This window comes from Athalia rosae, chromosome 4 (genome assembly GCF_917208135.1).
Source record: "Athalia rosae chromosome 4, iyAthRosa1.1, whole genome shotgun sequence".
NCBI classification, from domain to species: Eukaryota; Metazoa; Arthropoda; class Insecta; order Hymenoptera; family Athaliidae; genus Athalia; species Athalia rosae.
In genome coordinates, this window is record NC_064029.1 from 6,959,767 (window position 1) to 6,987,753 (window position 27,987).

General features: G+C 39.6%; 1 protein-coding gene and 1 long non-coding RNA gene across 3 annotated transcripts in view; one reads left to right on the forward strand and one right to left on the reverse strand.

Moving 5' to 3' along the window:
• Nucleotides 1-475: 475 nt before the first annotated feature.
• Nucleotides 476-27,987, forward strand: part of LOC105692724 (protein pinocchio) — a 56,866-nt gene continuing 29,354 nt past the window's right edge. Inside the window, exons 1-2 of one of the 2 annotated variants that reach the window (XM_012412117.3) lie at nt 476-1,100; nt 4,731-4,975. In XM_012412117.3, coding sequence (XP_012267540.1) covers nt 4,861-4,975 — 115 coding nt within the window. In that variant the 5' untranslated portion in view covers nt 476-1,100; nt 4,731-4,860. The remainder of the gene's footprint in view (nt 1,101-4,730; nt 4,976-27,987) is intronic. The other variant, XM_012412118.3, reaches the window with a different exon arrangement.
• On the reverse strand, nt 2,614-4,608 carry LOC125500703. The gene is made up of 2 exons (XR_007278145.1): nt 2,830-4,608; nt 2,614-2,692 (listed from the first exon to the last, which is right to left on the reverse strand). It is a non-coding gene; the product is annotated as an uncharacterized LOC125500703 (long non-coding RNA).

Sequence of the window (27,987 nt, forward strand, 5' to 3'; positions counted from 1 at the left end):
AAAATTTCTATCTCCGTCGTAAGCATCCAACGAATCGCACCCCTCGAGGACCTACAACCGCGCGCTACCACCTCATCCTACGTCGTAAGATCCGGCGCAACAAAAGGAAAAAGAGGTAAGGAGATCATCGCAGGAGGTGACGGTTTCGAATTCGATTCATCGGTGACCCTTGCGGGTGTAAATCTGAGGAAAAAAAGGGAGCGTCTCGCCGACGTCTGAGGAACAATGGGAAGGATACGGAGCCGGTCGGGTCTCGCGTACAGCAAAGTGTGCTACAGGTAGGCGTGCCATCCCAGCATCCAGGTTGCGGGTCCGCGTCTGGATCTAAGTCTACGGGAGGACGAGGAGCTTGCCTCTTAGGTGCGTGGAAAGCAGGGTAGGGACATCAAAGCCCGGTGTGCCCGTTGGCAAATGAAATACACGCCGGTCTCTCTACGGCACATCTGTGTGTCATGGTAGTAGCAGCCTAGCAGCACCGGTATACTGATGCGTGCTGCCTCTCGCCAGTCGACGCCGTACAGTTGACGGTTCCCTCAAACAAATCGAAGCCTCGAGCCGCTTTGGCTCCGCTTCTGCCTCGTTGTTCGGTTCGGCTCGACGGAAACGTTTATTCTGTGCGGAAAAAAGTGTCCCTTTTCGAATTGTGAATTTGTGTATCGCCGCTCCGCTCCGCTCCACACCTCCTGTCAGTCGGTGGTCGACCCTCTCAGGATTTGGAAGTGAAAATTCTCCCGCCGCCAATTTTCATTCGCTCGTCATCTATATCCTATACCCGGTAAAGACGAAGAAGAACAAGAACAAGAACAAGGAACTAGACGACACCCGAGGGTCACGAGCCTGTTGAATGAGCCAGTTTTTCAAGACAGTGTGGCAACCACGTGAGTCGTCTCCTCGTTATACAAACACACTCGTGCATTTCATTCTCTATGTAGATGTATTCGTACGTACGTACACCGCCCATGCATGACACACAAGTACGCCGAACTTTCGAGGGATTAACGACCGCCCGCAGGACTAACGTCCCCCTCGATCCGAGAGTGCGCCGTCGGCCGTCTCCGCAGTTTCCACGATACGGCTACCAAATTGAATCACCTCTTTAGGTATAAAATACATCCAATAATTTATCGTTATTATTTTCATGATTATTGGTTTATTTTATTCCTTGGTTTCCACAAAGTTTTTATGCTTTCGCTCGAACTCGCGCTAACAAGAGAACGGTTGATTCGATGAATTCAGGATTGAAAGCGAATATTGCCGTACAGTCAAAAAGAATATTCGTTCTTAATTGAACTAATTTGGTGAACGACTTTGAAAAAAGTTGATAAAAATTTTTTACTTTCGGACTCGAGAAACGATACGATTCGATTGGCAAATTTCAACACCGCTTTGTTCGACGATTCAATTTCGAATCAACCTACTTGTGATCTTCGCTTTTTCTAAAATTAAACTTTGACAAGGAAGTTTTTGAGCTTTGTTGACTCTATTATAAGAGAGAAACACGTCTACGGCAGAACGAGTGTAGGTGTTACAGCGATCCGTGTAGCGGATGATCGCGTGTGTGATTTTCTTTGCACATATGTTTCCGAAGAGAGATCCATTATTCGTTTAATTTAAATATTAACACTTATGGGCCCGTGTGATATACCGTAGCTGTACGGTTCGTTGGTCGAAACACATTCGGTTCGCGAGAGTTTTTGTTTGAAAATATAACGCGAACGTTAGTCGCGGTTGTTTATATTTCCACATACTGTGGGGAGAATACGATCAAAGTAAAAACGATCAATCTTCATAAACGCGGTAGTTGCCCGCTCGAAATACTTTGAATTGAAACTGTCCATCGTGCGGTTAACCTTACGGACGATATAATCACAATCATTTCTTCATATATCCTGGTCGCAAACGACAGTTCCTATTGGAAAATGTTTTTATAAAGACCTATATCAAGGCCAATTTCGTGTAACTTGATCGCCGTATTACCGTAACCGTCTGGCTTTCAGTTCAAGTGCCAGTTTACTAAACTCAACTTATAGTGGCCACGTAGGTACCCGATATTATTATCATCATCCTCGTTATCATTATCATTATCATTATCATCTGCCCAAAACTACTTGTGTGTAAAATTAGAATTGTATCGAAAAGACGATTGAAACGAACCATAAGATAATTATACGGTGGTTCAATTCATTCGACAGTATTATTTCGTTCACAAGAATTGACGTAGATATTGTATTATCTCATCGGAATTTTATTCATATTTTAATGGTATGGACGTCATTGCACCCGTGTGCACGGCGTATTGTAGAGGAACCTTGGATAAATTATTCGTGATATTGAAAAGTAAATAAAAAAAAAAGAAAGAAAGAGAGAAATTGACACGTGAGGATTACGTCTGCTGGCGTGTTGTTCACCACGTGAGTAGGCGAACGTCGATGAGAATTTTCGTCCCAGAATTTTCCGGAGCTTTTTCTCCTAAATCTTCTTCGATTTCCGGTTAACAAATCTGAAGAGAGTAACTAACATGGCCGTAAATTGTAACCCAGAATTTATATCCAGGTATAGAGATATCTTCGGAAGGACGAGGTGTTGGAGGGTCATTCTATTCTCTTGTTTTTCCTCTCCGGTCCTTCGAATGGAGGTTCCTTTTATCTATCGTGTGAAGTTAGGCGTGCGAAGAACATATTCGTATACCTACCTGTGGACATAAAAATTTATAGAAAAAGATATATGCCGGATGCCGAAGGTAATTCTTTTTTCGTAAATTGGGTTTATATTGTCCACTTTCTCGAAGTATACAATCCGCCCCGAATTGTATATAGAATTCATACTTACATACAATGAGAATGGAAAGTCCATCGAGTATTCATTTACAGTTTTGTAAAATTATACCAAGGTGGTATTATAAATTGCAGGAATTTTACGACAGCTTATTCGACCTTCTCCAGATCCTTTTCTTTCTCTATACATTCTCACCACTGTTATACCGTCACTCCGCATTACGAGTACAATAGATTATGGTATGTTATAAAATTAGAATTCCGTAGGGAGAAATTCACCGTGAAATAAATTCTCCTCTTGAAAATGCGATCCGCATTTGAAAGTAAATTTTGATTTTCGGTAATTCCAGCACCGAACGCGTATTACCCGTACAGTTAACACACTCCGTTGGTAATAACATAGCTGTATTTAATTACGACGACGACGATTCTGAATCGAAGGGAGTGCCGCCGACCTCGTGCTATAGTCTCTGTCTCTTTCTGATTATATTCATAGTACACGCATGTATGCGATATCTCCATATATCGCTGCATTCATGAATGCATAATTGTCATCGATTTAGTTACATTCATGGCTCCGCAGACGCGACGCAACGCCGTTATACGTGCATGCGAGAGGGACGTGGACGGACGCGTAGCTTATTACAATGGGGTGAAAATACAGGCACGTTAATGCACCCGTGTGTTGACATGTTCACGCGGCTCTGTGTTCCTATTTCGTTTTATATTACATGCTCGATTTAGCGAGTCATTCTCGCTAGTCAAGGTTCAACAAAATGTACATAAATTTCTCACTCGTATAATTTATCTGGAGTCTGAACACACACCGGGGGACTTCAAGGGCCTCAAAAATGTATATTCACCATACGCGAGCGCCGGCATAGACGTCGTATACATTTCTCGTCTATTTACGTTATGAATAGATCACTAAAAAGGCTCATAGAAAATCGGGACCATTTCTTCATATAGTCTGGGACTGATAAAAATCACATCGTAGCTTTCTATTCGTATGGAAGCGTATAATAGGCGGAAAGACCCATTTAAATGTATAATACATATTTTGAATCTGTTCTACTTTTTTCTTTTTTTCTTTTTTTTTTTTTTTCTCTGCCAAAATTCAATTGGCTGCCTCTAAACGGGTGTAAAAAAACTCATACGCTATTCCGCGCCGCGGCGCCCCGATTCCTACCGCGGGCGCCGGATCCGATCGAAAGCATAATTAATTCGTGTGTATCTAAACGCAATTAGGTATTCCGGCCCAATGGCAATGATTGAACCGAATTTTTCGACGCCGTACGTCGGGAGAGAGTGCAAAGAAAAAGTATATTGGGACACGTACATCGACTACCGTATAGAAAGTGAACAACCGCTTCATTTCTTTTGGACCCTCGATCGAAAAGGAGAAAACTGCAGTTACGTTCGGTATTTTAATCTCTTTGATTTTTCCTCAAAGATTTTACTCGCGAACTCTGCTCGTATAATACAGCGTATTAAGCGTGAGTTAGATTAATTTCAATTATTCTTTTTTTGCGATACATGAGACTCCGTTCAACGTTTTGCGGATCTGTATGAAATTCAGTAAATCCTAGTCCCTCTTTCGAGTAGTCCGTCTGCCGTATCTGCAAAGTGCGTCGTTTAATGACAAGCGAATCGTCGTTCCGTCGACTAGAACCGGACGTAGGTAGTCGTCACTCAGTCTGGCATTGGTAGACGGCATGCAGACTAGACTCTCGAAATGCCTGTATTATTTTCACGTATACGTATAATAACTTTTATACTTTATCACCATTCCACCTCCACGTAACGTTGACACGTTACGTCCTCGTCTCCGGCGATTTTGTTCGCTCGCAATATTCTCTCTAGCTCCCCTTTTTTTTTTTTTCTTTTTTAATGTAGTTAATTTTTTTTCCTCTTGTCTTTCGCTTTGTAACATGAGTTGATTGTTCTGGATTACAGATAATCTCGAGCAGCGCGTGATTATACGTCCAGGAACACCCCTTCCGATAAACAAAAGCGACCACTGATTATTCAGCGTCAGAAATCAGAGAACCGTTCCAACGCAGAAGTTGATAAAGAACAAAAAAAAATGACGGCGATAAACGGAGAAATGACCGAATTCGAAGAGAGCGTTTCATTCGACTTGGATGACCCAGACTTTCCCAGCGTCGGTGACCGTGGACTCACTCTCAGCATCACAGCCGGTGAGTTTGATAATTCTCTCTCTCTCTCCCCTGTTCTTGACGCAATGATGCAGTCGCACCTTTATCGAAACATCCGATTTGAATTTTTATTGGAATTTCATACGTGGCGTGTGACGCGAGTCGCCAATGCTGTTAGTTTATTTGATATTTTGATATTAGCGAAGGTGATTTTATCTGTAAGAAAATTTAGTTGCTGCCCGATGAAATGTTCGAAGGCTCCCCAGTGGTCATCGATATCCATATACATACACCTACCTTGAAGATTTCTTGTAATCCGACGAAAGCGTACAACATTTTCCGGCTTGGCTTTCAGGCCATTATGAGGAATAACGAGCGAGCCCTGCGGGGTGCAAATGCGGATCCTCCGAACATTTGTAATATTCGAAAGGCTTTCTTCCCTCCCTCTAGGTATACGGTTAACTATTCATTGTACGCTACGGGTTCATGTTTTGTGCGAAACGGACACAATAAGGGTGCCCATATATCCTAGCTTTTCCCATGTCCCTCGCAAATGTCGCTGTACACCTATATCTGCATGCGGGTTACCGGGAATATTATTTTCCCGGATTTTCGATTCAACTGGGATTACCACCCCCCTGTTACCGTGAAACGTGTTTTTGCCGCCCCCTCTGAGTAAGGGCTCGTGGAAACGTCGACCTGAAAATATATTTGTGAGTCCGAAACTCACCGCAGCTGTCACAATTTCTCGAGAGCTTTTTTTTGTTTCTGTCTTTCTTCCTTTTTCAATTGCGGCGTTTTGTCTCTCCTCCGAAAATTTGGTTATAGTTTCTCAAAGAAGTGAATTTCTTACTTTTTTTTTTCTTTAAACTCTTTCTTCGTAGGTCGCAGAAGAGATTTTGTTTTATCAATTCATCTTCGCGTACGGGTGTAGATTTATATTTAGCCGAACTTGGTTTGAAACTGAATCTCCAGCCGGGCAGAGTGCAGAAGAAAAGAAAAAAAAAAAAAAGAAATGAGAGTAAAACGAGTAAAGGATAAATAGAGTTTGTGCTGATGTAGCGTCTGGAGAAGTAAAGACGATTTTACAATACAAACGAGCTTCGCATTTACGGTTGTGTGTCATATGTGAATAATACATACACACGTGCGGCGCAAGCTCTGGTTTTAGATACACGTACGTACGTAACTACCTCCCCGTGATAACGAAACTCTCGTCGACTAATTGCGGCAGATCGGATCAAATGTCAATCACTCGAACCTTCTTAATAATTCCCTGAAATCCGATTGGGTGGTCGGTGCCGGGTTGACTGGTTTTACCTACCGCACAAATTATTTGTTCTATAGTTCTCGCTATTTTCGAAAATCGTACCGGAAAATTTCAGTTCGGTAGAGAAATTTATCAATCACAATTAGGTGGATCGGTGGATCCCAAATAGTCACAATCAGTTACAGCGGCTTAGATAAATGCCTTCGTAATGTTCGAACTCCTGATTTAATGCCCGTAATTAAAAGGGACAGTAATTTCGGGGATATTTAGCTGATAATGAGTAGAATCTAATTATCGCAATCGTTACGATCGAGTCGAAAGCCTTCTGGTTGCGGGATTAGCTGGCTATCAAGATATTAGAGTAATGATGGACGACTTCCTGGATCACGAGGTGTCTTCTTCTTTTTTCGTAGATGTCGATGATCGTCGGAGCATGTGCCGATGAATTACTCAGTCGTCTTAATTAAACGTCCCGATGAATAATTATCTTGAGTTTTAGAATCTTATTATTCACGTGACTGAAAACCAGTCAACGATCAGACCATAAAACGTTCAATACGTGGACGCTGAAGTTGAATAGAATGATAAAATTCTGGTCGCCAGCCTTTTTTTCTTTTTCTTGTTCTTATTTTGTTTAGATTCGATGTAATAAATAATAGCGGACGTATATGAAGTAGAATATGTGAGATAGCGTGTAATGGGCGGATTCTAAAAATATATTCTAGATTCTAGAGGGTGTGTATACCAACTGTATTGCAAAGTTACACGGTAGATGTGGTGAAAAAAACGTGAACAAAATCGACCTTGGCGGTGTGTTCGATATAAAGCATCAAGATTCGTGGGCGCGGAGATGAGGGATTTATACTTTGTGATTCATCGATAGCTGTGGTGTATCGATTTAGAGTCTATATAGTCCATGTAGCACATAGGAACATAGGTATATAACAACGTATCTGGAAATCGTTGATACCAAAGTAAGACCTTGGAAAAAATCGTTACGCCTTCCGCGATACATTATACATTATACACACGTGGTATTATTACGTAATCTTCTGGATCTTTACTGCCTCATGACCGCGGATTTTCAGACATCCTTCGGATGTGGGAATTGCGAACGAGGGAGAATGAATTAAAGTGGGGAAAAAAAGAGGGAAACGAATACACACAGGTGATATATAGGTGTGGGTGTGCCACGTGTGCGCTTGCACGCATGGTATAAAAATCGTGTGCATGATTTTTTTTAAGTACGAGTGAACCAGGAGTTCCCAGAGCGAGCGAATCCGATCCGTTAACGAACTAAAGAGTCATATATATAATGGGATCAAATCGCTCACCTACGAGATCGTCTTACTTCCAGGCAAATAAAAACGCCTTGGCAAATTTATTCAAGTTTTATTTCATTTCTGTACACATTCACACTCGCTACTGCAGCTGTCCTTATTACCTGTTCGATGAACAATTAGCGGGCGCATATTTGCTCGAATTTCTCTTTTTTCTCGGGGCATATTTTATTCTGTGTAAAAATCAAACTTTACGCGTCTGATTTAAAATTTAAGCGCATCGTAGAGAGATCAACTCGAGTTGAGCTTCGCTGTCTCTGCTTTACCGACTTTTGCGCGAGCTTTTGTGCATTCTTTTTATTGTTTATCGGCTCTTTGTTGTCTCTGCTTTATCGACGGACAAAGCAATGGTTTCAAGTTGAGCAACAATAAGATAGATGTCGGGTAGGTCCGGAAGCGCGGATATCATTCTTTAAAAATTGTTGGTGTATTTCCACACCGCCTGGTCAAATATTCCCGCATTATTTGAATAATGTACGGCTACTTTATACGCTCAACGTAACATAAAATACGTAGAAAATTTGAATTATTCTTATGGGAATCCTTTGCCGATTGCTATAGAATTTACGTCATCATGATTAGCCTTTTTTCTCGTCATTGATTTATTTCGTCGTCAGCATCGCCTAAATATTTCTACACCTATTTCGCAATCAGAAGAGTGGCGCACACGCCGTGTATTATACTTGCGTATTTTATCTTCGTCACAATTATCATATATTCATGCACATTTTTTACGTATACTCGTCGACAAGTATGTACATAATATCGATATGTCACCATTGTTTGTGAACACGGAAGTGGAAAAAATTAAACTCATTCCCGATCATATTGTTTATATGCATACAATATATTATTGCTACGTCATTCCACCATACAATGATATAAATAAATACATAGTGTATACAGTGAGGAAATAAATGACGAGATATGCAATTCGGAGCCACGCGCGCGCTTCTTTCTCTTCTTCCTTTTATTTATTTTTTTTTCCTTTATGCACTTTTGTCGCGTGCGCTTTTTTTATTTGCCAATATTAACGAGGAAAATTTACGTGCAGTAACATTCGCCGTATAAAGTGGTGAAGTACCCTAGGAATTCACAGTAAAGTAAAAAAAAAAAAAAAAAATAACGATGGAATTGCCCGCTTCGTTGTAAAATTATTCAACAGTTGAGGAATTTCCGATTTGAAAATATTCTCAGGTTTCTAAATAAGGTGGAGATAAATTTCAAAATATTTGTAGAACAAATTGTATCACGTAATGCACACGGACAGATACCTGCATTATTACACGTACCGACATCGCGTTGATTAGGGAAACACGAATCTTAATTGAAAGGCGGTAACGCGTTTCGCGTGTTCGGGGTATAATTATATACCCGACTTTATAAATCATCCCGTTTTATAATTAACTGCAACTATTGCCACAGATATTCTATGTATACATCTCGCAAATGTTTACTCGCGTTATATTATTCGCGAAATTTTCCGCGAATAACATAAAATCATAAGGTTATCAGAGACCCCCAGCAGCACGGAATGCGAAACAGTGTCATGATCCCAAAACTCACCATTGATAGGACTGTACGTAATGCGAAAATTGTATATGTATACACATCGACGACGCGATCTTTTAATTACGTACCTTTTAATTATCGTGTACTTTAGTCTAATTATCGCGTTGCGTGCGAAGTGCATGTGTACCGTATCATTAATTGGAACGATATACGTTAATTGCGGTAATCATTTTTAGCAAAAATTTTTTCACACCTCGACATCGTCGGTTGTATATAATTTCAATAGATTCGTGCGAAATTTTCCTTCGCTCCTTTTTTTTTTTTTTTCGGATCCGTCGATTGCTCATACGTAATACATGGAAAAGATGGGAGATAAAAACCTATGAGTTCATCCTTTCTAGTTATGGACCGCTATTCAAATCGAGATTGGTTTTCGTTCGGAAATATATTTAGTATACACCAGACGTAAGGTGGTCGATATAAATTTCCATCTGATTCATCCGAATTAACGAGAAATAGCCGCGTTCATCATGTCCTAGCGAAACGAGGTCAGAACCACATAGATTACATCTTTTATTAGGTATGCAAATTGCAATCTATATGCACACGTTTCACAGCGTATGTAACGCATCCACGAATGCGTCATCGCGTTAATGTGAGGTTCTCAATTCAGCTGTAATTACGATGAAAACCGAAAAAACGTAGTACGTAATTATTACAAAATCAGAGTTCGCTTTTGTGTGTACATCCTCGCGCGTGTATATTTGTTTATTTATTGTTACAATAATCGCGTGAAAATAACTCTCGTTACTCAACGATATTTATTTGTCTGTATACACACCGCGACGAATCGCGGCTGCGAGTGAGGCTCGACTTCGTATGCGTTTGAATAAAGTCTATGTAAATTTTTATCCCCCGCAAAGCCGGATGATTCGATTTGCGGTGATCCCGAAACGACCTCATCTTTCTCAGATAACGTGATTTACAAATATCATTGAATTGTATCGAACGACATGTAGCGGTTCGTATTATTTATTGCGATCTTAAACGTCGCCATGAATATGATTTCTTTCTTCTTCTTCTTCTTCAGTTTTTTTTTTTTCTTTCTTTCTTTCTTTTTTGTTTATAAGAACGTTGCGCCGACGATGCGTGTGTACCATGTATTTGCATATATTCCGAGTTTTGTGATAATAAATAAAGATTATTGACGCCTGGCAAGGGTCGCCGTTGCTGCAGCGGTTAGGAACAGCGTGGGGTTTAAACAGCTGGTTTTATAGGATTTTTCCACATTTAAGTGACGAGCTGTTTCCATGTGTGGTAGATGGAATGTGGGTGTGTTATATTCGCGAATATATGCGGCTGTATAGGTAGATAACTGAAAAAGTCATTTGGTGATGCGACGCGATGCTGGTTGAATTAATTTCGTCACTCCTTCTTTTTTTTTCCCCCATTTTTCTCCGCGCTCTTATCGCGATTTACGGATGGTAAAAAAAGGGTTATTTTAGTTCTCGCTTATCACGGTATCTTAAAATATATAAATTCATATAAATGCAAGTAACGCATCTCTGCGGTTTGCACAAGCGAAACGTTTTGCGAACTCAAACGTACCTCACAGCTATTCTCGTTCTCTCAGAAACTTGGGTTTCTTTTTTTGTCTCATAGTTGAAGTCTGAGTAACGGAAATAGAAATCCCTTTGAACACTTTGCTACCCCCCTAATGCGACGTATTCGCGTCTACATGCGTGCAGGCAAAAACCGCGACTCTCTCGTCGCAAACGTCGCGGATGAAATTTTCGACTTTTGAAGTAGATTCCGGTGAGTAAAGCGGATTAGAAAACCGGGATTCGTTCCCCTCATGGAAATTTTGGTCCTCGAACATGGGACATCGGTGATTACTGTACCCTGAACACACGTACATAGCTGTAATATACTCCTTCGACATTTTTAGCCCGCATTTAAAATAGCGGCGACCTTACCCTTTTGATGTGTGACTGTCAGTTATTTTCGAAGTCTCAAAAACGTTGGATTCTATACACACGCGAGACGACCTCGACAATTATTTCGCGTGTATTACAAAACGTGTGTGTGTGTGTGTATATACGCGACATAATACGAGCATTTCTATGTATTCGTAACGTAACGTACGTAATGCAATTTTTCCGCCTTGAAGCGGAAATATATATACACGGAGACGACGACGAAGAAGATTGGCAAACTTTTAACGCTCCAACGCCGCTGAAAGACAATAAGAAAAAAAGAAAAAAAAAAAAAGAAAAAATGATAAAAGAGTCGAGTGGGTGGATCTGCCGCGGAAAGAAAACAGAACGAGAGCAAATTAAATTACCGGAGAAACAATGAGACGGGTATTTTCGAGTTTAATATCGCGCGGAACACCGTCTGCACCGGAACGAATATTTTTATCAAATAATGGAAATAAAGAATAGAAACAATCGCGAACACGTACATCCATTCCGTACGCGTTATCTGCTAGCTTGCATCTCGCGTAAACAGGCTAAACATCGGCAACAACCGACTGCGTATACGTCGGAGATATTTGCAATGTAATTATACGTATACGGTATGTATCTATATCGTGTCAGGGTTGTCGCAAACCTACGACAACTTTCCTCGGGGAAAGTTAGCGACTTTTTTCCTCCTCTGGTTCGAAACTCGGAAACTCTCTGATGGGGTTACTACAACAACATCGTGGCGCGGCAAAATTTCCTTCAATTTCGTGTAAAAATTTTACTTCCCACCGTATACATCATATTTTGTCATCTCGTTATCTCGGATATCGAGATACCGCGACAATTTTGTGCTCCGCGGTACACATGAATGGATAAATTGAATCCGCGATATCGAATCGCGAGCGGCGTATCGTCGATCTTCGTCCTTTTTTCTAATTCCTATTTCGCAACTTCATTGTTTTTATATTTAGGGTTAACAACAGCGCGTACATTTAATTTATGCGAACTTTAATCGAATCGACATACGAGATCGAGTTTCGTGTGCGTCACGACACATAGATCCGTACAACATACTCGGGTAATCATAATATTATTTATTTAAACAAGACGACAAACTACCGTACACGTCAAACGGACGTCGAATCGACGTATCTGCTTTACAGCGAGTATATCGGGCCTCGTTCGATTTTCAAAAATCTACTCACGATTAGACTCAAGATTATCTTCTTACATGCGTGTGCCGTTGCGTCGATAAAAAATCTTTCTCCTTTTCATGTAATACAAGAACTGCGAAACAAGCGCACTATCTAATGACGCATATCGCGTATTACACGGTGTACGTAAATTGCTGTAAGATAAAATAGGCACCCCTTTCCCTTTCTTCGTTCGCGCTCATCAGCGCCGAGCCCGATAAAGTAAACGATATTTATCAAGTTTCATTCCAATCGATTTCACTTTGCATACAGCAACCGGTGCAGCTATATGCACAGCTGTGTTTCCATTTTGTTTTTTCGCACTACCGAAAAACAAATAAAATAATAATATACTTGTACATTTTATGTAAAATCACGCCGGATGATCGATCGAACGATTAGGTGTACACCTAATCGCTCCATATCTCGGAGATACCGCCGCGGATCTTGTGACAATATGAATTGCACAATTTTCGCGTATCGGGGAACGTAAAAACCCGCGCCGTCTCACGAACGGTACACGTGCAAAATTATTCCGAAATTTATCGACGATCCGTCGTGTTCTTTTTATTTTTTTTTTGATTTCCGTTTTTGATGAACGATACAATAATCCGTAACGTGCGATTATCTTTTCGGAGGCCCGTAGGAATATCGGGAGGTCCGTTGCACATAAAGTTGTACGTATGTTATAATTATACTTACGCAAGTGTGACGTCGGAAGAAAATATTGACGATAAGAAAACAAACTACGTCCAAGTTTAACTTGACGTTCTTTTAACGACGACGCCAGACCAGTGGACTCGAAATAGATTACGCGTATCGATACGTTTTTCGGATTCACGTGATGCAAGGAATCTTATTTTCCTCCAATTTCTTCAAATTTCATCAAATCCCTTGCAGTTTCGGAAAATCATCTCCATTAATTTTTTTATATCGACCGATTTCATCCCACGATTAATTTATCTTTCGGATCTTTTAATCACCTCCAAGTAGCGAAATGTAAACGGAAAATTCCAAAAAAGCATAAACCTCACTGCAAACGGTATAGGCGTATCTAGGAACTCGTTTTCGACCATCGCAATTGCTAGAAGAAAATAGAATAAAATATGGTAAAAACTTTTTGCATGTTTATTCGCACGCCTATAGTGTATTCGCAGAAGACCTTACGGCATCGTTTGATCGAGTACAAATATTTGCTTCGTGCAAGGGGCAAAATTTACCTTCGAGCAGTTCTTCGATTCCGTAATTATAAATGACGAGCTTTTCAACGTACGCGGTAGCTAATTTACGGGCAGGTAATCTACGAAACCAGTTGTATGAACCGCTGCAACGAGCTAATTTATATACATATATATACATTATACACGTGGTATTGAAAAAAAATTTGAGTTTCTTAACCTCTTCGAGCATCTGATATCCTTGGGGAACCTAGAAGAACCAAAAAGAAGTTACGTCTCGAAAGTTTTTACCTGCTCGGCGAACTCGTGTTCTGTTATAACGGGATGGCTAGACGGTCGATATAAAATTTTTTCATTTTTTCTTTCTTAACTAATTTGTATATAAGTTTTCAACAAGTACGATGCACTTGAACAACAACAACAACAACAAAAAAAAGAGGAAAGAAATAGGTGAATAAAAAAGATCGTGAATGATCGAGAGACTGACGTAGAGGAGTGATGTATAAGTATTTCGTTTGAATATCGTATGAAGCCCTCGCGTATGTGGTACAGAAAAATATTTTTGTCCCGAATGCGAAATTCAAATTTGTGTTAAAAAAGCGGAGGTGGGTTAGTATCCTGTTCTATTTTTCCATCGGGCATAATATTAGCATTTCACTCTATACACAAATATACGCGACATGTAAATGCGCATAAATATATATAAATGGTTCCTTTGCGTACATATACATATATATATATATACGTGCAGGAGAATGTAAATTTATATATGTGTACACATGGGAATGATGAACGACGAAAATTTCCCGATTTTTTTTGTTGTACAAAAAATAATTTACAAAATTTATATGTACAAAAAATGTGAAAAAATAAGGAAGGGGGAGAAAAGCGGGAGAAAAAATTTGACGACACCGATAATAATTTTAATTTATGCAGTTATACGACGCGTCTACGTCAACGATTTTTGCAAAGATTCATCCATAACCAATATCGCAGACTTCTTGTCGCTCCCCGAGTTCGGTATACACAACTAATTAAAAATTCTTTAAATTCGGTACGCGTGTAGAATTTTTGTTTCATCTGCTCATCGTAAAAAAAAAACGTTTTTGCTTTTTATTTTTCCGTTTACATAGGCATGTAATAACCCGTGGGTCTTGCAATTTACTCTATTTGTCGCGGGTAATAAACTCGATGACAAAAAAAAATAGTACGAGTTGTGAACTTGAGAACTTTACGCGCATATATAACTGGTATACGATAGCTTTTGATATGAAATACTATAAATTATTCATTGCATATAAATATATGTTTATATATATATATATATATTTTTTTTTTTCCACTGGATTAAGATCGAACTTCGATGAATTATGCATGATAAAATTCACGCCGAATTTTTGTTTTTTTCTATTTAGTTTTTTTCTCACACATTACGATGCGCGTATGCATTACAGACGTAAGAATATAGTATGTACGTACATACATAACACCTACGCGTGTACGAAATTATGGAGATATTATAACTAAATTATAATGCAATGTGTGTAGATGTGTAGAGGCGGTGACATGATATTACGCACCGTGAACACGTGAACATGGATTATTATCCGCGGGGTTCACACCGTTAGCGCGTTTAATTCGATCTCAGTTCGTATCTAAAGTTTTACGTCACGTGAGAATATGTTATAATCGGTTTAACGGGCGCGATTATACCTATACTCTCTATGCTGTGTGTGGCGGCCAGTCGCGACGTCGGGCTGAATATACGAAATATAAATGTGTGTAATAGGCGTACGTACCTACCTACCTATGTACAAGGCTTCTTCAAGAAGCAACAAACAATTTGGGTCGAAGGTCATAGACGCGAAAATTACAATTTCAACGCCCCTGATACTTGTTATGCGTAAAACAAGCGACAACGCCGGCCGCATTATGTGGCTACGTGGACATTAATTTTTCGGATAATTGTAACGGACCGCGATGATGAGATTTCAGAATTTCTTAAGCGTTTAATCGCGTGCGAACGCAGAATTAGGATCGTTATAAAATTGTTCATATTTTCAACAACTGCCGCTGACACGGTCGTTATTTCAGCCCTCGTACCCTTCATTACCAAAAAAAGAAGGACGACAGAAACAGAAATGCAATTCTATTTTCTGGCGAAACTGAATTTCTCAATTATCTACCTTGAATTATCATCCAAGGCGTGGAAGAGTTTTTGATTTTCCTACGCGAAACGGATTGCAATTACACCTATTTTTATTGCACGAGCAAATATTTTTCATTTCCAAAGGTGTATTAACTGATGGAGAAACGCTCGCGATGTTACGGAGAGTGTTCGATGACTCGAAAATTTGTTCTACTTCGAAGGATAACTAATTGAATAATTATGAGGAGCGAGTTTCAACTATAAAATTGAAATCGATGCACTGCATATGGTGGTATGTAATTGAAATGGGTTATTTGCTGAGGCAGAAGACGAACTTGGATGTTTTCTACAAACTTCTAATTAGTCAGGAATTAAAAATGTCTCGCAAACGAGATTAATTACCTGCTCAATAGTACTAATTGAGGCCGATATTCTAAAACTTGATAACTAGCTCAAGCTCATGTGAAGGAAAATTTTGATCAGATAATTATCTGAGATTAGATTAGAGAGAAAATTGTAAATTAGAAATTCGAGACAAAAATCGATTACTGATAAAGCTAAACTGACCGTACACAATGATGAGCAAAATTATAACGAACTCGTAGTATACATTAGCTGCGATTAAATTGCAATTTTATGTCCAGCGAAAATATCTCATGTGTATAATTACGGCAATTCTTCCGTCATCAAATTTCATTTAAATTCAAGAGTTTCCGTGACGTGAAATTGAGCAAAAACGCAAAACCGAAGAAAAAAAAAAAAAAAATGGACAAACGCCTGAATAATTTATATATTGTTGAAATTTTCGCTAGTCAATCAGGCGCGGAAATTATACGATACATTGAGGGAACCCGGATACAACTTTTAGCATTCTAATTTCATCGTCGGACAAAATAATTTGGAAAATTAGATATGCGATAGACGAAACTCTGATCTTCTTAATTTGCGAGAGTCATTATTCATGCCCTCTCCCTTGAGACGTGGATTAAAATTGAAAGAATGTGGGCGCAGGTAAACGACGGAGGGAGTTGGATCGAAGGTGGGGTGAAAATATGCGCGATTAATTATTCTGTATATTTATAACATGCCAGTTTGACATCTGGTAATACCAGAAACGGGATGAAAATTATCTCAACATATTTATTAATCGAACTTTGGACTGATTTTTATCAGATTATACTTTTAATATCTGAATGATTCTCCGTTTGGTTGAGAAAAAAAAAAATTCCAAAGAAGATACGAGATCGTTTCAATTGGTGGCGGCGAAAATTCAGGCCGTAATTAATCAATGAAACAATTCTTATCTGTATGATACCATCAATTATTGATTATAGTAGTGATACAGTATAGTCTATTGAAAAATTACCAATATCACGTTCGTTGTGAAGTTTATTGTAGTCGATAGCGAGATTGACATTGATACCACTATTTTATCGTAGCAGTACTTGCAGATTTTTCAAAGCCGATGGCCATGATTTCTCTCAATTTAAAGGGCAAAAATTAAAAAATGTTTTGCGGAGTTTGATGAGCGGATTCACACGGATTTTTACCGCAGCAACATCAATCCGTAAACTAAATTGAGCTCCGAATTTTTCCCATCTAAATATCTCTGATTTTTGACATTTTGGATCGATAAATTGGCCATAACTCGATCAATCTCATAGATAGAGCAATTTGGCTTATGAATTCCGATTCCTGAGATCAAAATACGTAAGAAGAGCATAGAAAACTTAATTTTTAACATGAAGAAACTCTTCCAAAGACTCGAGGGGTCTCAGAAACCATAGATAGACCACTTATTAACGCCGAGAATCAAAACTTGCGAAAGCTACGTTTTTTAAACAAAATCCATGACTACAAAAACGTCTTGAAAAGTCGAGATTTCATATTCCAGCGCGCCGCGCTCGAGCGCTCTCTACCTCGTTCGTACTCCTACCGCCGCGCGGCGAAACGCCTCGCGCCCTGTGCTCGCCCCACGCTCAGCTTTCTCGCACCAAAATCCACATCTAAAAAACATTAGGCGAATGCACTCCGCGCGGACTTCGGTGGCAAGCGTTGGCTCACCCAATCATGAGAATTTGATCCGCATAATGTTGCGCCCCATTTTTACACATGCGTCGAACATTATATATCTCGGCGCGTGCCAGAGTTTAAACACCATTTATGGCTTTTAAATAGACGATGAGGTGTGAAATCACGGTCCTTATTTATATTTTGCTCTCATTGTATGCAGGTGTCGGACGAGCTGTCAACACCTGATAAACATCTTGTTCACACCTCGTAAATCACCCCTTTGATCCACCCGATCGGCGGCATCTCTCTGCAGTGATTTTTCTGCGAATTTCTATATAACCGTTTAAGGAAGTAAATATATAGAAACTTAGTACATACATAAATCAGGGTTCAGAGTACACTAGGCGAGTTCAATTCTGTCGTGCTCTGCCATACTGAAGCATGGACCTGCAGTTCAGAAGCAGAGGAACCGAGTGTACAAAAAAAAAAAAAAAAAAAAATTTTTTCTGTGCATTGCGGTATCATACAGTATTAAAAGAATCAAAATTAATATTCCAGCTCTCGATAATTAACAAAATTTTTTCGTCTGACCAAATCAACTGTGCAGAATACAAGAAATATTTTCCTTTAATAATCGTTCATCAAAAAAGTTAATTTCGCTTTCGCTTTACGTGAAGGCTCGTAATAATGAAATTAGTATAAGAGTAAAGAAAAAGTCTTAGAGTTTCAAGTCAAAGATGAACCTTGGAATTATCGCGATATGAGTTTATCGCAGATTTAAAACTTGATTTCCGAATCAAAAATGAGGGTTTCCTCTCCTCCAGGTTATTTTGAAAATCAATTCAGTGACCTTTTGCCGAACCTTTTTTTAGTACAGCGATATTTGTCAATCGTCACAATGTACATTAAACTTTGAACCGTTGCTGATATTGTTATTATCATTGCGGCACGAAACTCACGTGTTAATTATCTTTAAGAGTCGACCAATAAGTCACCCAAGTCACCACGTGCTGCTGCTGCTGCTGCTGCATTGTGGCGATGATTTTTTTATCTTCATTTTTTGACGAGTCGCGCATCGTCGTTGCTGGCCCGCTACACTGAGGACCAAGGTTTCTATTTCTAGCATAGTTTGGTTTATTTCGAGCACCTTTCTACCACTGCGCCAACAAAATTCACGCTCGCTAAATGTATTTCTTCGCTGGGTATCGCTTCGATCCTGATTAACACCGGCAGCTGCCTCGGTTCGTTGGGTTTATAAAATGATTAAGATCTATTAACACCGAATAACTCGTTCAACATCTATTCGATAATTTGATTCGTCACGCCCATATTTTCTACACCGTAATTCGTCATCTCCTGTACCGGGTACAACGCAGACTCCCGGCATGCATGCATAGCCGTCTTATTTCTGCTCTGATTTCTTTCAGTTCTTCTTGACTTTTAATCATTTGAGGTCGGAAAAATTTCAACTGGAGAAATTTGTGCGTAGAAAAGCTTCGCTATTTTTTCGATGATTTACGAACAATTTTTGGGGCTGAAAATCTTACTGTTCTTCGAATAATCTGTAGGGTGTAAAGTAAAAGCTCGCTATTACAATTCACTTTCTCGATATTAGTCATGGAAAATGTTATTGTTATCCTACCGGTGATTATTGTTAACTTTATTTTATCATTGCAGACCAAACTCTGGACTAAAAATAGCAGGGTTGTACGAAATTCGCGGATTGGCGATACCTGAATATCTTATTGGTAACGATATTTGATTAACAATCTTTCGTGAAATGTTATTAATAATTAATCGTTTCCCAACGATCGTTCGGTGACGAGCTTCCATGCCCCCTTCCCGCGCTTACGCGAAATTAAAGATAAATATTTCGCTTACGAGTTGCTGTATATGTTGTAAAAACTTTAATTATTATCGCAAAAATTATCGCTAATTCAATCTGCTCTGCTGCGTACGCGTGCAACTGATACCACACCGATCTTTATTATAAAGAAGAAAAAAAAAAACGCACATGAATTATTCTCGGAATACAAATAAAATATCTGCAACTTTTTTATTTTCTTTTGCGTACATCGGCATATTTTCACGTAGTACGATATGTGTAATGTGCCATTCATCCGATCGTCGAACGCACAATTCCGCACCTCCGCCGTCTCATGAATGGGGAAATAAATGGAGTTGAAAAGAATGATTTTTCTTTCTCACCTCAGTCTGGTCGTGGATGAAAATCCCACGTGGGATACGTTCGAATAAAATAACCCTAAATCGTCATTAGATGAATACAGGATGAGTAACAATTACGACCAGTAGTGTATAATATGTTTAAGAATATATGCTGTAAATTATAATCGTCAGTCGAGCGTGTCCGCGAGCTCGCGCCCGCGGATATAGATAAGAAAAACGCACGTGATTTTAGCGTGTTTACTAAATATTGCGCATAATGAAAACGTGATTCATTCATGTCCTCAACATAGTTAGCATATTCTATCGACAATAATGAATCTTTATGGTAATACGAAATGTTGCGGGTACGTAACGTCAGACTGCACTTGAAAAAAAAAAAAAAAAACAAATCAAAATAAAAGTACGAAGCGAAAGAACGGCGAAAAAAGAACGAAGAACTGAAGATCGAAAATCCAAAAGTATCGAGATAATGGCAGCCGACGTAATGATCCCCTAATTATACGTATGCCCGATATAATGAGGGTAAGAGATCGAAAAACAAAATGGAATCCTCGGTCACATGAGACCCGAGTCTCGAGGCTCAAGGACCATTTTTCCAAAGGTCAGGCGACCTCCCCAAGGGCTTTCCGGTGCGGGTCATTGCCACGGTCTTCCACTACGATTCGAAATCTGCGCATCAAGAAATATAAAATACGACTGGAAGATGTTAGGACCAAACGATGCATACGTCCGACACGTGCAGGAATTTTCTTCTCCTTTTTTTTCGTTGTGATGATGATGGGGAGGGGAAATTTTTTCGAGGCTCTTTCCGTCACGCGTGAAATAACCTCTGGCTGCAGAAATGACGAGAGAGAGAGAGAAAGGAATAAAAATGGAACAACTTTACGGTACAAGGAGCCGAGCGAGGCGGGAATTTTCCTGCTGAACTCTGCGATGACACGTTATCGATTGAATTACGAGTGTTTAATATCGAGTACATTGCGACCTTCTCGCGGATCGCTGACCTAATCCACGGTTGGTCAAAGCTGGTGAACTACGCGTGCACAAATGCGATACGTACGTACGTTTCATTTATCGGACAATCGTACGCTCGAACTGGAAATGTTTAGTAGAACTTTTTCCGTTTTTTTTTTTTTTTTTTTTTTGCCACAGTTGCCATTCATATGGAAAATATCGCGCACACATCGTCGCCATCTTTTTGTACCACGTCTCGAATTCCGGATCACACACAGACACATACGTCTGTTATAAGGTATTCTTTTGGCGTGCAAAGTTGAAGAACATCTCTGCGATGCATGTGCTGAAATAAAAAAAAAAAAGGATGAAAGAGAGAAAAAACGGCCTTGACCTCGTCCATCCGAAACGCGAATGGCTCTAAAAACACATTGATCGGCGACGTATCGGCTCATTGCTAATAAATGACGAGAACGCTGTATATACGAAAATTGTTTGAGCAGCTGATATCGAGCCCTGTGTTTTAATTATTTGGTGAAATTTTTTGCGTATAGACTTTTTCTGCATCGATGAATGTTATCGACGCATAAAACGGCGTGAAATGGGCGGTGGTCAGAATCGACGGACGAAAGTTTCACGCAGGTCGTGGGAAAGTTTCGCTGAATTGTATCGTACAGGTAATTGCCAAACGATCAAATGATAATGATGATGATATCGCGAGGTAGAGGTTGGTACCAGGCAAACCAAATATGACAACCCGTCATGGATTTTACGTATATTGTATATTATATATTATGTACATATATACATAGGAGCCATTTACTTCTCTTCAATTTCGTACCAGTCTCGACCCTGGTGTTTTATGATTATGGATATATATATTTGTGCACAAGCTCTATACACATACCCACTTAATATGCTCGGTAATTAATTATTATTAGCAAATTACTGCCGTAAAGGGCGAGTGTACCCGTGCGTCTATTTTAATTCGACCTTTGCCCTATCAAATTTTTCAGAAACTATAATAATACGTATCTGATATAAAATAATTCATTATAACTACCCATATAAGTTTCGTATAACATTTCCATATAAATATCGGTGAAACACAATCTATAACCGATCGTCTCAAAATTATTCATCATCTTTTTTCACCTATTCATAACTTAGGTTTTATCTCCTTTCTTTTTGTCGCTCTTTTTTACCTCGGAATGAATAAAAATTTATTAGTCTCGCTAGCGATATATATCGAGTATACGTCAAATTATTATCTTTCGCGACATTTATTTTCTACGATTTAGATACGAATCGATTTCGAACCGAATTCGAATATATACGCTCTTCTCGATTCGCTCGCCCGATCAATCGCCGAACGAACGGATTATTAATTACCATTATCGTAATTTTTCGCCGCGGTTTTTTTTTTACAGCGACTCGCCATACATAACACACCGTCGTTCCACCCGTTGAATATACTTCACGCCTAATCGCGGTCTCCGTAAACATTTCATGGCCACCACCTGGTTTGCTTGGACGAAAATTATACAGATACCAGCCTCGCACTGTGTAACGAACGAGCTTATTACGGATCTTTGTTTAACCGGCGTGAAGAAGCAGCCTAAACGTTGCCGCAGGTCGTGGTCTTTGTTCGATTTTTTCGTTCTTCTTGATCTTTTTTTTGTTTTTTTTATCTCTCAGAGAATTAACCACCTTCGAGACGGGGACGCGACCGTGTCGGTGACTGACTTCGATTCTTTTTATAAACCGTGCTGGCCACTTTACCGCAGGTCTTCGATCGTTGTCGATATTTCCTTCGATTTTCCGAAGACCTAAAATGTTCGAATAATTTGTTTATTTTATTTTTTTTTTTTCGGTGTACTTTACAATGTGCGAGACATTCAATTTTATTGGCAAAAACAATGAAGATTTGCATTATGTATATCGGTAGACGAAGCATTTTTTTTTTTTTTTCTTTCCACTCTTTCGAAACCTTGAAAAGTTGAAATGTTTTTTTGAAATCGCTACAGTTACTGCACTCTGTTTAACGGAGAAACGTGTATAAATTTGAAAAATGTGCAGCCAGAAGTACGCCGCGTCATGTACCTACCTACTGCATATGTGTACGCAAACGAAAAGTGCAGCACAATTTAGTTGTAAATAACTGAACAGCTGAAGGTAATTTATTCGAAATTTTTTCGAAAATATTTTTGTCTCTGCCATATAGGTATTTTAATAATGGTCCAAATTAACACCTGCGTGATATCACGGGCTCGCGGTTCAGAGTACAAGATTTTTATCTTGATTAAATTTTCGTCGTCAATTATGCACAGCGGGTCTGTGAACTTTATGTTTATATGGATATTTTTTACATCAGGATTGCGGGAATCCCAAAATTAGGCGCCTCAATTATCAATGCGAAATTTCGTGCGTGTGTGCAACGTGATTTTTTGAATTCTTTTCGCGGTGCACGCTTTACGAATACCCAAATTTTGATGTCTGCGACGTTCGCCTGACCTCAAGGGCACTTTACCCCGAATTTAGAAAGTTTCAAATATCTCTCCACAATTTCCGTGACCTCCTCCCTTTCCCGAAGAGTTGAAATGACAAACGACGTAGATGAAACGTTCCAATACGACGCCGCGATTCAGTGTAAGTAATAAACCAGATGTACGCGTAACGTCAATGTAAACCTGCGGATCGATGTGTAATAAAATACATTTGAAAGCGATATCGGAGTAAATATTCATGATTCATGAATCACCATGATCGTCTTAACCCTATATATAGGTGTTTGCGATCTCTTCATCGCGTGACCGTATACGACTTCGATCCGATGGCTTGTAAATCGGGATGAACAGCGTCGTAACTTCCCGCGCAGTATCTTCAATTTTTTTCCCGTTTCGTTTTTTCGAAAGACCACATTTTTCCCGACGTTGAAACGCCGATACGTACGTGTAGCGCGGGGTACGTATTATACATACCTAATTGTTTTCGATGCGATAATTATGCGGTGCACGTGCTCGAGCTGACCTGGGAAAAGAATGACACAAAATAACCTTGTTTCACCGGAGCAGCAGCTCCGCAATCGCGTTACCAAAGCAAAAGAAGTCAAAGTCTCTCTCTTCGCGGCTGCAGTCGCACACCGTGCGCATTCTTCTTCGGGGGGCTACGACCTTCAAAGGTCGCAAAAGCTCGCTCGCTCGCTCGCTCACTTTTATCCGCTCCTCTGTGCTGCGCCGGAGACTAAGAGTCGCGCTCTGTTTCTGGTGCAACGATTCTTTGCCGCTGATATCTTGTTGTTGGCAACGCGGAGAGAAATGAATATATATATTATAAGATGATCCTTACGAAAACTTCGCAATCCTTTGTTACGGTACACCTACTTTTATTTATACTAATTTTATCGCACGCGTATATATGTCCTGCTGCTGCGGTCCGAAAACAGAGGAGACCGAGATGAAACGAAACGGCAAGAGGGGAAGAAAAAAAAATGTCATAACAAGGGGTTAATGGAAATACGAAACCGACGACGGTCGCTATTCGATTCTTGGGAAACCGTTCGAGCTTTATTTTTTAAAGTGAAATCAGACCCTTCTAATCGCGGTTTCTCCAGGTATACAGATCGTTGATTTTTAATTACACTGAATCTCATGACCAATTGCTCTTCCGACGTTGTACTTGAGAATCGGCAATTTTTCACGAGTAAAAAAGTGTAGAAAAAGGAAGATGAAAATATGTGCAACGATCGGGAACGGCGGAGATCGATTGGTTCTGATTATGCAACAGATTGACCGATGTTGATCGCGAGTCGGTATGAATAATAATTAACCAAATATCCCCAAGTGCAGCGAAACTAACAAACAAACAGTTAAACGGTCTCGCAGTTTTGTCAACATCTATTTTTGGGTCATTACAAAAATTTTAGCTTACTGTCCAAACGTGAATTAAAGATTCTAGGAAAGATCTATGAACTCAGTTGTTGTTGACTTATCACTACGATCGACTTTTTTGTTCTCTATTCCTCATTATCTCACGTCTAGCAAAACATTTGTGTAAATTTTTCAACGACGAGTTTCAGTTTCTTCCATTCATGGAATCCTCGGCGAAGTGCGGAATTTTTTCAAAAACCGTTGACGGTGAACTCGACCTCGTGCAACGGCAATCTCAATTCATGGCCATGCAGCGGCGTGCTTTTTTCATTTTTTCGGTCGACATTGCTTCATTTTATTTGCCTTACTGGAAAGAGACGACCAAGAATAAAAAAATAAACGCGCGAGTCTTTCTCTCTCTCGTTTATTTACGGGTATATTGTGTATAAAAGGTAACCTGAAACCCTCGTTTGCCAGAGATTTTCTTTCGTCTGAAAGGATCCTCGATGTTCTCGTTTTCTTTTTGTTTTCTAGATCTAGATCTCATGGGGACGCGAGAGCCACCCAAGTCCTAATTTTTCTCCATACCCCAACTTCGGGATCGCAAGTTCGTTGTCTCGGTGATTTTCAGCTTCGAATCCGCGCTCGTGGTACAACTTGAAATGTATGTGTGTAGCGACGCAAGAGAGATTTCTCCAGCGGATGCTCCTTCTTCTATTTCTTTTTTTCTTCTTTATTTGGCTGCGCTTCGGCAGCAACGAACTCTCGAAGAGGTATATGTATAGTTATAAACTGCACGTTGAGAGGAATGCAGCCGGGAGACTTGCAAAAACTCGCAAAACGACGACTGTGGTCGTAGTCAATCCTCTTCTCTTCCTCCTGCATTCACCTCTAGCTCTCCTTTTTTCCTCCTCTCTCTCGCTTCTTCGTCTTCCTTCTCCCTTCTCCCTTCTTTCCTTCTTTTGGTTTTTTTGGTTTTATCCTCTCTCTGCATCCCTTCTGTTGCTAAGTGTACACCGCGTCTTATTCGCATCTAACGTGGCTTGAAATCTTTTGCGGATCGCCGACGAAACGTTTCGTTGAAAATAATCCTCCCATTATATCGAAAAAAAAAAAAAAGAAACGACGGAATAAAATCCGGACGCAACTAAAAAGGACTAACAAGACGCGCGAGCATTCGATCTTTTTCGACCCCTAAAATACGGTCCCCTTGTGTTTAGGACGAGATAAGTACCAGCTTTATTTTCGGACAGGATACCGGTGGGTTCGTTGCTTTCTGAAAAAATAAAAGATAGTCAGAAATAAAAGTGGGGAAAAAAACGTCCGCAGATTTCAAACGTATCAATTTCTACGCGTGCTATTAAGTGTGCTCCAAGGAATGAAAACTATGGACGTGCTTATTTAGAAAATACATTTTCGTCTATGAATAGAACTATCGTTTCCCTACGTCTTTTCTTCTTGTTTTTTTTTTTAATTTTATCTCCGAGGCAGACGCTTTTAGCGAAACAAAAGGTCATCTTAAACAAAGTAGAGGCGTCGCAGTTTGGGTTGAAATAACGATTGGGAGGATGAAAATTGTCGGAGATGTATTTATAGGTACATCATTTATTTATATGAGATAGAAGCGTATTTTCCGAAACCGCCATATCCTCCTACGTCGCAAGATGGGACTCTGCGATTTGAATAATGTAGTAACTTCGTACTACTTTCTGCGTGTTGTTCTCGTGGAGGTAGATTACAACGCGAGACTGTAATGTGCGTTATCTTCTCTTTTTTTGTTTCTTCCTGCCCAACGAAAGTCCGACAAAACTTTCACTGATTAGCGGCTAATGTTTAATCTATATGCATCCCTCAACTTCCGCGGCGCGTGAATGATAACGCGAATCGTGGTTGCTCGCAATACGCGGTTCTCTCAAAAAAAAAAAGAAAAAAGTTCCTCACGATTCGAAAACCGCATTTCCTTCTCGTTTTCCCTCCGATGTTTTCGTTCAGGAAACAGACCCCGCAAAATTGGCCTATCCACTCAATGAAATGTAAATTTATACGATTACTCATGTGCACGCAGCTTTTCAAATAAATAAAGAAATTTTCGTTCCGCAAATACATCCAGACAGTCTTTCGGAGCACGGCTTCGCCAAAAGTCCAAACGCGAATCCGTCTCCTCCTCGACCCAATGATCATCGGCTTCGTGCACAAATGTGTATTCTATTTTATTTCATAGCCACTTGGCACTCGGTTCAGACTTTGAACTTTTTGTTTAACGTCTATAGAGCAATCCTGAGTTACCGATTAAATTCTTTTGACTCTATATTTTAAAGCTTTGTGGACGTATAGTATACGAAAATAAATTTATCTCTTTCTTCAAATCTCACTCACTATAACTGAAGACGAAACATTTTGTCAGGAGACAAAAGTCCACGACGATCGTCTCGCTTCTTTTTTTGGGTTCAGCCGAGATCGCCGATCGTCGGAGATTTATAACTTATTTAGAACTTATTAATTGTCCGGAGTCATTCACCTACGTAGTATGTGAAAGAAATTGAACTCCTCGAGCCCATTAAGATCAAACGATCTTGATTATCATTCAATCGACTTAAATTACCGATTAAAATTAATCGATTAAAATAGCGCAAACGAAACGTGTCTTAAGAATAAAAAATTGAGGGCTCTGATTCTCACCGCCAAATCTCAGCGGCGAGAAGCTAGTTCCATTTTTTTATACGACAAGTATGTGCGTATTCGTATTATACATTGTACATACGTAAAGTGTGTCAATGTCAGTCATTACCCGCGACACTATACGCGTATGTAATCTACGATGCTATGTATATAAAATAATCATGTTTATACATGCTACATATATACCTATGTAACTAGCATATATATGTATACATCCACAGTAGAACAAACAAGGAAAGTAAATCGCGGAATTGGTCGCGCGTCCACGTGCAACGTATTTTTGCGCAAATCATGCATGCCGGAGATCGGTATGAGCGAATAATACGTCTCGTGCACTTTGAATATATAATGGCGAATAAATAAAACGTCCTTCCTGATGCTATAATTTTTTTTCTTTTTCATATCGCGAACAATAAAAGTCCTGCGCACTTCGTTCAACCTTTAGATTAGAACTTGGATGACCGTCAAGGCCTCCGAGGTCGGATTATCGTCGCGTTTATTCGCGCGAAAAATTCGCGGATCTGCGCGTAAAATTTTTAGACTTCTTTTAAATGAAAAAAAAACTGACTGTTGGCTTGTAAGGTGTCGTGATGTTATACGCCGATTTATAGTTATTTACCTACAATTAGCATGCACAATGTCTCATTTGGATCATTAAACAAACGAATATTTGGATAGAATTGTGCGAATTTTGTCGCCAATTTGTTGATCAAATACGTGAGAAATTTTTATACACCTCACCA